We start from the raw sequence: 15,943 nt of genomic DNA on the forward strand, positions 1-15,943 counted from the left end.
AAAAAATAGCTCTCCTGTGAGTTATCCAATTACATTGTTTTTGGTAAAAGACTGCAAACTTTATGGCGAAATAACTACACATTTCATGCTATAAAATAGAATTTGAAGTCTCAAGGTGTCATTTTAAGAGGGGCTGAAACGATAAAAGCCTTTAAAGTTGTTGTCATTGATTTATTTTTGGTGGAGTCCATCTGATCTTTGTTTCGTGTTTTGTTAAACTTAAGTTTGCCTTTCGTAACTCCAATCCCTAAAATCCTAGCTCAGCCATTACTTTGGTGGTCTTTTGGAGTGGTCAAACAGACTCACCTTCAGTTCTCCCGATGCTACTTTGAAGACCAGCTCCACCACGGAGCCCACGGCCAGACGAGCCGCACTGGATGAATGGACCTCATTCCAGATGGTGTCATTATCCACCTGCAAACACACAAAGAAAATGTAATCATGTGTTGTTAATATCTTATTATAATAAGGGGGTTAAAAATGTGCAACTTTATATTGTATTACATTTGTTCAGGGACATTTGATGGTGTGGTTTACTTCAGTGTGATGGTGACTGTAAAACTGTGAGGACATTTGAAATCATTTGGCTTATGTCATTTCACATCAAAGTGAGTCGTTGAAAGTAATAGTTTTGGGCCTGCTGGAATGTTTTCTGAAAACAATAGAAACTGTGAGGCAGTAACACATATTTAGAAGCTGAATCACACAGACCGCATCAGATCTGAACATTTATTTTTTCGCAAACACGAAGAAGCAGATGTAAAATAACTTTGTTTCAAGATGTTCGGAAAAACACACAAACAGTGGGCTATTTATTCTGGCGTTAATTGAAATGTTATGTTTTAATTCACAAGAAAAGAGTTGTTTAAAAAAATTAAATAATTGTTAAAAAATTGTTAATAAAAGTTGACGAATAATAAGATCGAATCGTCACTTGAACAATACAATTGAAGTAAGGCAAGAAATTATAATTATTCTGCATGTATTTCATTGTTTTATATAGTAAATATTAGAATTAAAGATTTACTATAAGTATTATTGTATATGTGTGTGTCCAGACATCATTCAGTGGTCCAACCACATTCTTACCTCTGCACTCTTCACTTTCAGCCCCAATCACAAACAGTACATCCACAAACACATGAACATGCGTACGAGCCAAATGGAGCACAATACTCTACGTGATTGATTGTGAACAGAGCTATGCACAGGATAACAAACACACCCTCCATCAGGCAAGGCAGACAGTGCAGGCAGATGGAGCGCATGATAAACAGGGTGAGAAGAAGCTGGCGGAGGAAAAGAAGAAAAGGAAATTCGATGTGTTTGAACCGTACACACATGTGCCGGGCGGACCGTGCCAGAGCTCAGGCTGAGGCTTTCTGATGTACAAGCCGGGGGGGGGGGGGGGGGGCTCTCCTTTGAATATATTAACCTGCCAGTCACCTGCTCCCCTCAGACTTCTGGCCTTTTCCTTCACACTGAGGGCCTTTCAGTCAGCTGGTGCCCTCACCCTTCACTCCTTTTAACCTTCTCTTGTCTGCACTGATCAAGGCTGGAGGATGACTTCATAATAACAGAGCCAAGAAGACCATGAAATTAAAAGTGTGGTGCACTTATTTAGACTTAAAACTAAACAAAGGAAGTAATAAGGGCGTATAGAGCAGAGGTGTCAAATATATAGCAAGGATGACTTTGCTAATTGTAAAAATGACAGAGAGGACATTAACTACAATTTTCACAACTTTTATATATTTTTATTGTTTACATTTTGTACATTTACAAGGCAGGGGGATAACTCAACCTTTTCCCTTAATAGTTGCCACTTTAGTTTGCATGGTGGTGTGTTCAAGGGGTCAGGATTATTACACAGATGCGGAAATGAATGAAAAATAATTACATTTGTTAGTTATATATATAGTTATAAAGATAGTTAATCAAATCTGAATATACTTTTTTACATCAAAACAAAGGGGAATGATCTGGTTTTTTATAGGTTATTATTATGCTATGATTTAACTGTTCCTGTCCACTTAAAGCAAATTTGGGGTTATGTGGCCCCTGAAACAAAACTAGTTTGACACCCCTGCTGTAGAGAGTGACTGTGGGAGCTGAATGAGAGGAGAAAGTGGTGTGAGAGAAAGATATTGTATAGTAGCCGAGTTGGTGATTGAGCGTTTGAGAAAGTGAGGAACCAAGTGAGTGAGTGAATGGGAAACTGAATCATATACACAAGTCAGGTTAATGAGCGCAAACACATGCTGCTTTAAAGCGCCATGTGGAGACTGGGTGGTTTATTATTTCCCATGTTGATGTTAGTTTCGCCTCGAGCCAGGAGTGAGATGCAAAAAAATAAAGTGAAAAGGAAAAGGGAAGGGGTAGGTAGAAAAAAGAGCGGGAACGTGCTGGTATGACGGAATGATGGTTCCCCACAGGCTGACAGCCTAATTTCAACCCCCTTCCTCTGCAAATGTGTGTGTGTGGGGTTGACTTGTATGTGTGTGTGTGACAGGAAGACAACAATTTAGCCCCATTTGCCATTATAAAAAGCAGAGCAAGGCAGCGCGGGGCTCGGGCTCTTCTTGTTCCCACCAGCAGCAGCAGTAAGCCTCGAGGGAGGGAGGGGGAGGGAGAGTGGAGGTATGGATAACATGTAAATATAGGATGTAGAAAGAGCACGTTCAACTACAATTGGACCGGCCCCTCTTCACATTTAAGAGCAGGCTTAAAGTAGCCCAATTACACTCATTTTTTAGGTTTCATATTTATATTTTGTGCCTCTACTGTGACGTGTTTACATGCTTTAATGTTTAAAAAGGTCTTTATTTTTCTCATACTGCCTGTGCTGCATCACCTCTTTTCACCCTCTGTCTGAAACCAGAGCCAAGTCTGCTCTGACTGGTCAGCTGGCTGGCTCTGTTGTGATTGGACAATTGCTTAGAAAAGCCCGCCCCTTGATCTATCATGAACAATGTCTTGGAGAGCTAGCCAATAGAAAGGGAACTTTGGGATTTGTGTTTATATTTGTACGCACAAAAACCTAGATCAGATTTGGTCAAGCTTATGTTTAGTTTTGCTGCTCTAGGGTTACACTGTCGGGGGAACATACACTTTTTTTTATCCTTCTTCTCTTTCGCTGTATGCCTGTAATGTGTGCTATTGAGCTTTATAAATAAAATGCAATTGATTTCATTTAAAGGCTATATGTAGGTGTGTGTGTATTGGAAAAACGTCAACAGTAACACACGCATGCAGGTGTTAGACTGTTCTAACATATCCATATGAAAAAGACAGCACTTCCAACCATCTACATCATTGCCTGAGTGCACAAAAATCCCCAAACACACTGCTGTGCACACAAACAAAAAACATACCCCCCAACCTTACACACACACACACACACACTATGGTGAAAACATCTGGTTATAATTACAAACACGGCGGAAAGGCAAGCAACAGCTTTTGTTGCCTCTGGTCCTTGAGGGGCGTGTGTGTGTGTGTGTGTGTGTGTGTGTGTGTGCAGCTTGTGTGTGTGTGCTTGTTTGTTTGGTGGAACAAGAACAAATGGGACTATTATTTAGGCAGGGGGCAGAGAGAGAGAGTGGGCGTAGTTGTTATAATATTTTTTCATGATGCTGAAACTAGATTCATTACAAAGTCAGATGCCAGTTGGGTATTGATTAGATTAGCACAATGTTGTAAACTTTTTAAAAAAAGCTAACAGTGGTTACAGCAATTTTCCACTGAATAAGCATGACTAACGTTGGCAATTTCCAAGTTATATCAGGCACACAGATTACCAATACTTAATTACACAGTGAATATTTGTAAAATGACTCAAGCATGACTTTATGAAGCGAGAAACTTACCCCTACGCCTCCGCATGGTAACCTCACAAACATGGGGCTCACTGAACCTGAGGCAGGAAGACAGAACATGGGAATTAGAAATAAAGAGCCAAAGGTCACCGGGTGAAGAGGTAACTTTCTGCACTCACGGGCACAAATACGCACATGACCTCTGATTCTGAGCATTTGACTTTCTGACCTGATCTAACAACAAGAGTATACAGGGGCAGGCTTTAATTGGGTGAGGTGGGGGGGGAGGAAGTATGTCATTGGCCTCAAAATGACATTCTCTCAGGAGGAGTCTAGATTTTAGGTCAGAAACAGAGCTGTTGTTGTGAGGAATGGAAATGAGTCAATTTGTTTTGGTTTAGTGATTAGAATTTTCTCTAGGTGACAAAAACCTTAATTTTTATGACTGTTTAAACTACATATATCACTTGAAAGCCTTGGAATTTATTTTATTTACCTAAAAGTAGAAATACTATAATCATATATACTTTAAAAGTAAAGTCCTGATATCAAAATATAACTGAAATAAAAGCATCAAAATATATTTCAAGTATCATAAGTGAAAGTACTCATTATGCGAGTTAATCTTATATTTGTATGGTTATTATATTATAAAATTGTTAAACTTATACTATACTGGTGTGTCAATGATTGACCAATTACAATACTGTGAAGATTAATAGCACAGTGCTTCATTATACCAAACCAGCATATTTGCATAGGCACAAAGTAACTAATAATTGGTATTAAATAAATGTAGTGGTATAGTGTAGTAAAGTGTAGTGTAGTAACAAGTATAAAGTGGAATTTGGCTGTAAGGACATCTGCTCGACTATAACTAAAACCATGAAGGATACAATTAAAAAAAGTGACTACACAAATATAGTTAAGTGTAAGGCTTATTTTACAAAAGTTGCAGAAATTAAAACTGCAGGTAAACCTAGTAAAACCCTGCAAAAGCAGCACACAAACCAATAAAACAGCATCATTTAATTTAATCCAACTGCTTTCTTGGTACAAAGTTTTTGGAAGAACTGTATCAATGTAAAGATGTACCTGCACTTATTTTCAAAACATTAAACTAATCCTATTGAGTGTTGACAACTGGACACGTGTTATGTTTCCTGAGAACAGCAGACCTCTGAAGCTCTATGGGCTCAGAAAGCCACAGGCTTTTTTGTCAAATATACATGTTGAAACAGTTTGCATTTCTACTTTCTTTTGGTGTGTGTGTGTGCACCTGTTTGCTGCTGAACCTGGTGCAGGATTATCTGGTATTTCTCCTGTGTACGCAGTAATAATGAGGAGAATTTAAGTGTGCGTTGGAATGAAAGCTAAGATGACCACTGGGGTTTGCCCCTTCTGCTCAAACCCCCACATGTAAAGAGACTGCCTTGGCTACACCTGCACTGTGAGCCACTAAAGGCCAGACATAAGTGACAAAGCAGCCTGCGCGACTTCCAGTTAACAAGCTTCAGCAGTCCCTCGCCTTATCCTCACACCTCCAGCACTTTATTAGATCGGACCATTTGTTATGACACGCTTTAAGCATTAAAGCAGACGCTGCAGCTTCACAGCATTCAAAATAATGACTTACAGTGAGATGAAGTCTTCTTAGATGGACCAACTTGACTTCATGTTGTATGGTGGCATTAAGATTGATATGTACAGTGTGTACTAAAACTGTGCACTGAGTTTTGTCTGTGCTCAACCTGTGTGTTTCAGCATTAAAGCTTCACATTCAAGCAGACTATTTGAGATTGAGCAGGTGGTTAACAGCATGATTTGCAGTCAGATTGCCTAGAAATCTAAAGTGCAGCTGCTTCTTCAGATCAAAATATGTAATATGCTTTTTTTGAGATTTTGTGTGTGTGTGTGTGTGTGTGTGTGTGTGTGTGTGTGTGTGTGTGAATGTGTTCTAGTTAGTCATACAGTCCAGTTTCTGCCGCAGTGGGTTGGTTCCGTACAGCAGGACGTGCGCCTCAGAGTGGACCGTCTGTAACTCCTCCAGAGAGGCCTTCCTACCGCGGATACACTGGAGGGGACACCGATAGAAACAGATCAGACAAAGAGAATGAGTATTCTTTATTTAACCTTGTTAAATAAACACACTGATATTGACAACATACACACTCCTGTTTTGTTCTAATACTCTATGATGTTTCCAAAAAAAGTAAAATAAAGTAAAATAAATAAACAAAATAAAAGTAAAAAGAGGGACAGATTATGAGGATGAAGAAGTATTGCAGATAGGGAGGTCAAATGCTGTCTGCATGTATACATGTATTTATGAATAACTGCAGGAAGTGAAACTGGATCATTTTCAAGCCAGAACTAAAAATGTGTATTTTTCTTTAGTAAAGGGAAGAGTCAAGCAAAGACAGCTACACACTGCCCCCATCTGGTCATTTTAACAACATGCACTTGGAGTTTAATCTGGCAATATTTTCACAACTAATCTTTAAAATAAGTTTATCTGAAGATGTTTTATTAAAACAAGGATAAAGAAACAACAGAACACAACAGGTGTCAAACAGGAGAATAAGTAAAAAACAACACTGACATTATAGCAATATAGCTCATTGTGCAGTGTGAGGAACCCAACCTAATTTTCACATAGCATCTGCATAAAACCGTTACACTGCTTCCCCTAACCAACAATAATAAAGGAAAAGGATAGTATGTCCCCTTAAAACGGTGGTAACACCGGTTTGTTTAAATCTCTCCACTGATATCACACTGTGAATCTGACATACATATTTTACTACTGAAGTGTGTCTTTTTTTAAATTCATTTTATTTGCGAGGTGCAGTCCAAACAGATACGGTTTTCAGTCTGCGACGGAAGAAGTGTCCTTTAGTTTACTCTCCGTAACTCCAGGAGAGGACAATTCAAGTCTGTTTGGTTTGATCTACAGTTTAACCAACACTGTATCTGTTCCCCTCTATGTCTCCGAATGCTGCGTCCTGTGGCCTCACCTCGCAGTGCGCCCTGAGGCCTGTCTCCTGCAGACGGGACCAGATGCTCTGGATGCGGCCAGCGTGCTCGGGGTGGCTGGTGGTGTTGCCGCACATACACTGGTGCTTCTGCATCAAAGAGTCGTACACCAGACCTGAAAAACACAGACACACACACACACACACACACACACACACACACACACACACACACACACACACACACACACACACACACACACACACACACACACACACACACACACACACAAAGTAATTGTATGTTTTTGGTCGCAACACGATTCGTATAATCTCCGTCTTATGGTCTGTTGCACCTGCTTCATCATAAACAAAGGTAATGTTGAGATGAGTCTGTAGAGTAAATGACACTTGTTATGGTATATATTGTCAGAGCAAGTAGTAACAGCCTTGTGCATACACACAGTGACTGCGTTTGCGCATCATGCTGTGTGGTTTGAGGAAAAGGCTTTCTCTAACCTGCAATCAGCAGGATTTAACTGTTCCTAGATGGTTGTTTGCAGCTCTGCTTTATGATAGACAGAGTGAGTCAGAGTCCCTTAATGAAAACCATTACGAAAAATGTGCGTCAAGAAGCTTTGTTTACAAGACAAGAAGATGACGGAAACTGCACTGATGTCCATGAACTGTGAAAATACCAGCATGCAGTATGACTGAGGAAAACAGAAGTAGTGCTATCATTAACCTGTGTGTTGCATCAGAAATTAAGTCATCTTGATGTGAAATAAGGTTGATTGTAATGACAAAATTATTGGTGTTGGCTAGACTACATACAGCACTTACATTGAAAGACTAAAAAAAGCACATTCCACACAGGATTCGGCATTCAAAAACCCTAACCCCATAGGTAAGGACATTTCCTGTACTCAAATTTGACTAAAGCAATGGCGGGTGCATTTTCATCCTATTTTACCTAAGGAAATTATGAGGACATATTCTTGTCTCCTTTATATACTGTATCACTGTGTTTCAATCAGCTTTAAGTTAACACTACATTTGTGAGTATTATTATAATTTGGGATAAATGTCAAGTTTATTTTTATTATTTAATCTTTTTTTTCCTTTTCTGTAAAATATGTTCCGTTTGGGATACTAGGCACATGATTATGCATTTTCAACATAATATAAACATCTATGGACGAACTACGTCAAAAAATAATTTTGAATACTTTTAACTTATCTGCCAAAATTCCTAATAAATCCAGTCTTTAAAAATAAATAAAGGTTACTCCCCAACTGGATTGGAACAGAGTAAGAGGAGAACACATAAAATAACTTAACTCAAGCAGTAGTGTGTAGGTGTAAGACCCTCATCATTGGTATGTATCAACAGACCTGTAGTGAATCGAGGCTTGGCGGAGGGCTCCTGCACCACCATGGGGAAGGAGGCGGAGGCGGGGGACGACTGTGCCCTGGAGAGCGGGCGGTGTCCGGCGAAGCTGACCGATAGCCCGGCCTTCTCCATGGAGGCCTGATAGTTCCTCAGCTGGTGGATCCGCTGCTGCTCTAACAGCAGAGCCTGCTGCTGGCACACACAAACACACACAGACACACACAGTCACTCACACTGTGACTGCTGGACTGCAATGTCTTTCTCTCGCCAGAAGATGGAGCTAGATTGTCGAAAATAGCAGGCTGCTGTGATATAATACACACATACGATGACTTGTTACACACAACACAATATTGGTGTTTTCTGTTCTCTACAGTGTTCCCGTGAACACACAACACAAAAATGAAAGCAATGCAAGGGAAGATGTTGAATATTTAAAATGACAGCTCTTACAATCCTTATCTTTGAACAATTGGTTATTATACAATTTTGAAATCTGTTGTGTGTTTAATTTTTGTTTTAATGATCCAACTAATATGATTATTTGTTCATTTATTTAAGTAAATTAATTGTAATTTATTTCAAATGATTATTTTAACACTATTTTTATTTCTTTATTTATTCATGTATTTATTTTTTTCTTCTCGTAAAAAACAACTGCTTTCTCATTTAAGGCTTATTTTTATTTTATTTATACTAAATGTAAACAATGAGATTTGTGTTCGGAACCAAGCGCATGTAAGGAGTATGTAAGTAAATAAACACAAATACATTAAAACAGACTAGACTTAAACCTGTATTTAGACTAATACAATGCACAATGTTATTTATTTTCTGAACTTCAGTTCACGTAATAAATATTCTCTTGATGAGATTATAAAAAGGGAGCAGCCTAGAACAAACTATGATCTAATTGCTTCAAACTGCCTTCAAAACAGCGAAGTGAAAAACACATGTACTTTTACTTACATGTGTGAATGATTTGACGGTAGTTAATATAAGTGCTTAAAAGCTCTTCCCATCGAGTTAAATATCTGATCCTTCCACTCAAAAGAGTCTCGCCGAGCAATCCTCTCTGTTCAAACCTGATGGGCGTGTCTGCTTACACTGGGCGCCATGGCGACAGTGAGAGGAGTGCCTGATTGAATTTGGCTGAGCGGACAGCAGGGATGGGCGAGACAAATGAGGACATGGTGTCCTCCTCACAGTGTGTGTGTGTGTGTGTGTGTGGCCACAGATTGTGTGCAGTACAGCGATAGAGATGTACAAGTAGGGCTTTTGTGTGGGTGAAAATCTGAATTTTTTGAAAACATGAGAATGTAATTGTCTATGTGGAGTGGTGCTATAGGGAGTAGCGTGGAGGAGGAACACGAGCCCTGGGCCATTCATAAAAGAATACTCCAATAGTAAAACATGTGTAAGTACTTTCAGCGTGACTAAAACACATAAAGAGTGGGCTGGATTGACAGTCGGGGAGAAAGGCGGATCGAAAGCAAGTGTAGTGTTTCAGATAGTACTCGCTCCATCTGTCACTGCTGTCAGATTGTGCTTACAAAATAATCACCACATTTAGACAACCAGAGGAAAGATTCCTCCATTATATCTGGTTATAGTAACTTAGAACCTGAATGCATACGTTATACAAGGAGGATTGAAGTCATATCAATCGGCAGGTCAACTGAAGATGTAAATGTCAGATGTAAAAAAGCAACATGAAGTACTTTTTAAATATTCATTTCATTCATGATGGCTAAACTGTCCAAGTAAAGAAAAGACAAACAGCAAAAGAGAAGTAAGGAGGTTAAAGACAGAGAGCTGGACAACAGAGGAATCGACCGAAGAAGACAGGAAGTAAACACTAAAGGAAACACAGTATCGGCTCTGGCACTGTTTAAACAGTGGTTAATGGAAAAGACAATGTGGACTGACTTCGACAGTTATGAAGAAGGAAACCTCGATGCGGCCATTTGAAGTGACATTGCTGCCGCATAGCTTAGTTCTTCAACAGGGGTATTTTTTTTTAACAGGAGCAAAACAATCGTACCTAAATCAATTAAATCATGCATATTATTCCTGACTCAGATACTGTTACTCAGATGAGGTATGAGTCATGCTGGGATACATTCAACAATTACATTTGCAACCAGATCAGTTTCATTCTATTGTTTTTAATATCCTAAAATCAGATTGAACTAGTGAAATCACGCCCATTAAGTCTACATTTATATTGTATATTTTGACACTACCTCAAAGCCTTTAAATATCATTCATTTAATTTAAATGTAAGAAAACTTCCATGCTTCACTCCATCCTGCTCTTTTTCTTCCATCTCTCTTAATCGCGTTTTTTCTTTCTCATAGTCTTCTTCTCCTTACCTGTCGGAACATGAAGTCCTGCTCTTGGTCTCTTAGTCTCTCCCTCTTCTCTCTCTCCTCGTGCTCTTGGGGGTCCGGCGGCTCCTGCTTGATGACCATCCCTCGAAGGGGCCCCGTCTCCGGTGCGGACATAGGAGAGGAGGAGGAGGGTGACAGGGAGAGGCCCTGGTGCTCCCTCAGCTCCTCTTCCGTCTCCTCCGGGTGGCTCTGGTGCTGCCGGCCCGGCCCCGAAGCGCTGGAGCCCACAGCCGACACCTGATCTCCGGGCTTAGACATGATCTGCAGGACGGGAAGAGGCGTTCAGGTAAGAGGCTTTACAGAGGTCTGATTTCCACTGGGACATGCGCGCTTAAAGCCAGTCACATCAAGCAAAACCATTTATTTTTGTTGTAAAATTTGAGATTTTTTTCAATATTTCGTTTCCATAACATGTCTTCTTTAAGTGGAATGCAAGACACACTTTGAGGCGTTTACTGTAGTGCCAATCACCACTCATGTTTATAATACACGGTTCATCTGTTTGGTCCATGAATCCAAATATTTATATATCATTACCGTATACAGAATTTATTATACTGTACAGTATTTAGTTTTTAATTTTTTTATGTTGCTTTGTTTACATATTCCTCTTGTTTCATTTGCATTACTGGATCTGAGGATTTTATTCCCAAAAACTATAATTTATCATATGACAATTCAAACTTGAGTCTTAAAGAAGTGGTTGTAAAAAAGTGTAGGTTTGGTTTTAGAAGTTAACACAAAGGTACAATTAAAAAGAAAAAAACACCAGTTTCTTTGGTAGCTACATCTATCTAGGACTAATGCAGTCAAATACAAACGCACTGCAATAACACCTTCAAGTTCCACTGTTTTAAAGAAAAAATCATCAGAACATGAGCAATCTATTTACAGTCAGCTGTTATTTTATTGTTGTTTTTACGATATGTTGCCATCACTTGTACATACATTTAATGTTTCATTATTAAGGTGTCGGCTTCAAATAAGTCCACTGCCTCTTCCTGCACTGGCTACTATTTGTATCTGTTTTGTTTTAATGCAACAAACAATAAGCTAATCCTAACCGAGAGAACATGGGGGACAGCAGTGGAACAGTGGGTCCACTGAAGATGTTTTTCATTCCAAAAATAGCTGAGGGAACAAAACATCGACTCAAAGAACTCAAGGTTAACCAAACAAAAGCTAACTAATGGAGATAAACCAGACCTGTACTCTGATATTTATTTAAAGGTATCTGTGACTATATTATAAGTACATATCCAGGTAGGAACCATGCTAGGACTGCAGAAAAGGGAGAAGAAGTAAAAGAAAAAGAGGATCGGAAAACTCTTGTTGTGGCAGCTGTCCCAATCCCTATCGTCAAAGAGCCTCAACCTTGTGTGTAGGTCATGATTGGAGTGGCCCACTGTTTGAGCATGGAACGGACGGACACACACACACACACACACACACACACACACACACACACACACACACACACACACACACACACACACACACACACACACACACACACACACACACACACACACACACACACACACACACACACACACACACACACACACACACACACACACACACACACACACACACACACACACACACACACACACACACACACACACGGCTGGCATATTGCCCAGGGAACAGTCCATTGACGTCAGAGAGAGGGCTCTTGCCTCATCCCGGTCCCTCTTCTCCAAACAAACTCAAAACACTCCTCCACTGAATCTCACTCTCTTGTTTTGCTCCCTTTTTCTCTCTCTCCAACCTTTTTTAAACAGCGGAAATAGTTGCTGGGATATGAACCATAAGGAGGGGGCTGGGGGGGCAGACACTGCTGGTGAATCCATTGAAAGGTACAGAGAAAACTTGACACTAGTTGACTCTTGTCCCTTTCTCTCTGGCTTTTGTTCCTCACACACTTCCACAACAGTCTTATGTAATTGAGTTTAAATCACAGGTGATTTATGGTAAGCAGCAGCAGGCTCTAGTTGGAGTTGTTACAAAATCCTTTCATTCCTTTCTTTGCTGCCAACACGTCCGACCGTTAAAGCCAACATTTTCTCAGGGAGGGCCCCTTTTTCTCTGCTGACCTGACAAAAAAAAGGAACGGATGATACATTTGCAGGAAATCCACTTGGTAGTTTGAAAATGTGAACTTATATTAATGGCAGCCATGATGGTCCTTATCTCTGTAATATAAACTGGTATTAAATTCATTCTGCTGAGACCTGCTGCTGCCTGGAGTCCCGTACTTCCACGTGTTGAATGGAAAGTTATTGTTTTTCCAAACCTGATTATGCAATCAGAGGTATTTCTTGGGGGTGATTCTACTTTTTCCATCATAATATGAGGTTTGAGAGGCAGTAAAGAGACGAAAGATGGACGACTTGGGACTTGCATCAAGGAAGTTATGTTTTCTTTTGGGTTTGTTCATTTTTTTGATTATTCAGCAGTATTAGAGGAAAACTACTGGTGCAATGTTACTCAAAATGGATGTAAGGGTGTACGTTTAGGTCAAGAGAGATTCCATTAAGCTTTAGGACAGATGAAAATTACAGGGCAGATATAAGCATCATTTTTACTTTTGTGAAAGGGGCCCTATTATGCTCTCTTTCAACTTTTAGTTTTGTATTTAATGCCTTCACTGTGACGTGATTCCATGCTTTAATGATCAAGAAGCTCTCTATTTTTCTCATACTGCCTGTGTTGAAGCACCTCTTTTCCCCCTCTGTCTGAAACCAGAGGCCAGCCTGCTCTGATGGTTAGCTGGCCATCTCTGTTGTGATTGGTCAACTGCTTAGATATGTCCCAACCCTTAGCCTATCAGGTACAAAGTGTTGCAGTGCTAACCAATAGAAGCGCAAATGTTACCTAGTGATGTCACCATTTCACAACATTAAACAAAGGACTACTTTCAGGCGTTTCAGGCAGTGTGTGGGAGAAAAACTTTGGGATTTTAGCTTTTGCAGATCATTACCATGCACAAAAACGTATATCACAGACTACAAGAAAGGGAAACCCCAAAAAGCATAATATGGTCTATTTAACAATGCGACACTTGGTCTGAAGGCCCTTCTAGTTCAGATCAAATTTGGATTTTTTTCGAACTGTACACACCTATTATGAAAAAATAATTGGAGAGCTGAATATTTGCTACTGTGGGGAAAAAAATGGAGAAGTAATCGAGATGGTTTCATTTTGGTAACTGTCGGATCCTGTTTTGCAGCTGTTGGTGATTTTACCGTTGTTGCACCCATAAATAACTGCAATGATTTGAGCTGCTTACGATGCCAACATTTGTGCATCATCTTTGAGCCAATATTACACAACTGTCCTCTCGCTCAAGTTTATTCTTGCTTAATCACCCTATTCCTGCATTTGGAATAGAGGAATACAAAAGGTTTGGATTAATGTTGGCAACCACTGAATGGAAAAGGTTACACTGCCAAACTTATCCCAGAGACAATCACATGTCAAGGCGTTTTTCTTGTTGCTTTTGGTGCAAGATGAAAACTGTTATATCGGCTCTGGCTAACACCCATAGTGAATGCCTTTGGTATTCCAGGTGAGTAACTAACATCACTGTGGAGTTCAGAGCTTTATACTTGACATTTAAAGTAATACAAATGTAAAACGGTTTGGATAATTTCAGCTGAATTACCACCACCCTCTATCTGTCCACAGCAACAACTTTACCTTGCCACTGAAGTTAATTGAACACCTACAGCTAGGGCTGTGTCGATTAATGAAAGCTTTAAAGCCTCATCATAATCGGTTGGCGTTTGGCATTTTAGAAACAACATGTTCACTGTTTTCTAAAAACGGTTTGCTCTCATGATTGCCACACACAAAGGGAGGCAAATCCCCCCAAAATGGCTATGTCATCATACAAGAACTTTTCAAAAACACTATGGCCCTGAATGTTGTGGAAAATGGAAAAAATCCAAGCTGTGTTTTAAAATAATACTCTTGCCTTAATGCTGTGAATTTGTAGCAAAAGGTGGAAGAAGACGTTATTTACAAATTACCCCAGAGGGGATATTCAATTTCAAATCTATTTGAAATTGCACACATACTGTAAGCCTGAAATACAAATATGCACAAATAAGAGCTATACACATTAAAGGAGGTGTCAGAGTGAGGGGGCTGCCAAGGTTAGGCCCCTCCGAGCAATTGGGGGTTTGGTGCTTTGCTCTAGGACTGGCACAGGATAAACTTGCACCTCTGTACCTGGTCCAATTGGGACTTGAACCGGCAACCCTCCGGTTCCCATGCTAAGCTCCTACAGAATATTCCACTATTGCCCTAAAGATATAGTTTAAAGGGGCAATATCATGTTGTGGAGGGTTTCCCCTTCCTGTAGTGTGTGATATAGGTTTTTGTGCTTGTAAATGTTCTGCAAAGGCAAAATCCCAAAGTTCATGCAGAGGGAGTTTTTTCCCAGACACACCTGCCCCCCACCATGGCTGAAACACCACCATTGGACAAATGTGTTAAATTCCATAGCATAGTGACATCACTATGCAACACTTGTAACAACACAGATTGTTGCACTGGGCTAAGGTGCGGGACATCTAAGCGGTGATCAGTCACAACTGACCAATCAGAGCTGACTGGGCTCTGGTTTCAGACAGAGGGTTAAAATAGTTACTGCTGCACAGGCAGTATGAGAAAAATAAAGAGCTTTTTTTACACATTAAAGCATGTAAACATGTCACAGTAGAGGAACAAAATACAATTATGAAGCTGAAAATGAGCATAATATGTCTTCACTGAACATAGGGAAAACTCTATTCATCACAGGGCTGGTTCACCTTGAAAACAGACAGAATCCAAATGGCATTCTGGGAGAAAACCACAGCAGTGGGAGGAAAGCCCGCTAACTAACACCTCAGCTGGCCAGCAGGTTAGAGACTATTACTTACCTCTTGTCGGACAAATGGCCCCCCACCGAGCCACAATGTGAGCCGGATTTTGATTTTAATTAAATATAAGAGCACTTTCAGAAGCAGGCAGGAGGCAATCATGTATTGAGTTGTTACTATCCAATTGCATGCTGCAAATGTCTTAATTAACATGGACCTACATTGAGTGGTCTGTAATTGGAGACACTGAATTAGTGAAGAAATCTTGTTTCACACATGCACAATACAATTGGAGCATGGCATGTTTACAATAATTACAGAAGCTCTTTTATGATTTATTAAACCTTCCTGAATGATAAACAGTGCATTCTAACCGAGAAATGTTTTTTTTTTTTACCAAAACAATGAAAATTGTCACGTTATTGGGCTTATATAGTACGGGAGGTACACTTTGCCTTTTTTAATCCACAATGCAAAGCCATTAGTCGGC

The 15,943-nt window shown here is 39.9% G+C and overlaps 1 protein-coding gene across 6 annotated transcripts in view; it reads right to left on the minus strand.

Annotated features, from left to right (window-relative positions):
• hdac4 (histone deacetylase 4) overlaps positions 1-15,943 on the minus strand; it is a 141,688-nt gene that overhangs the window by 30,353 nt on the left and 95,392 nt on the right. For 4 of the 6 annotated variants that reach the window (XM_063887549.1, XM_063887547.1, XM_063887552.1 and 1 more), the window contains 6 exons: positions 10,562-10,840; positions 8,189-8,378; positions 6,836-6,969; positions 5,790-5,892; positions 3,870-3,916; positions 307-414 (listed from right to left, as the gene is read on the minus strand). In XM_063887549.1, the coding sequence (XP_063743619.1) occupies positions 307-414; positions 3,870-3,916; positions 5,790-5,892; positions 6,836-6,969; positions 8,189-8,378; positions 10,562-10,840 (861 nt within the window). The remainder of the gene's footprint in view (positions 1-306; positions 415-3,869; positions 3,917-5,789; positions 5,893-6,835; positions 6,970-8,188; positions 8,379-10,561; positions 10,841-15,943) is intronic. The other 2 variants (XM_063887550.1, XM_063887548.1) reach the window with 1 other exon arrangement.

This window comes from Eleginops maclovinus, chromosome 7 (assembly GCF_036324505.1).
Source record: "Eleginops maclovinus isolate JMC-PN-2008 ecotype Puerto Natales chromosome 7, JC_Emac_rtc_rv5, whole genome shotgun sequence".
Classification (NCBI taxonomy): domain Eukaryota; kingdom Metazoa; phylum Chordata; class Actinopteri; order Perciformes; family Eleginopidae; genus Eleginops; species Eleginops maclovinus.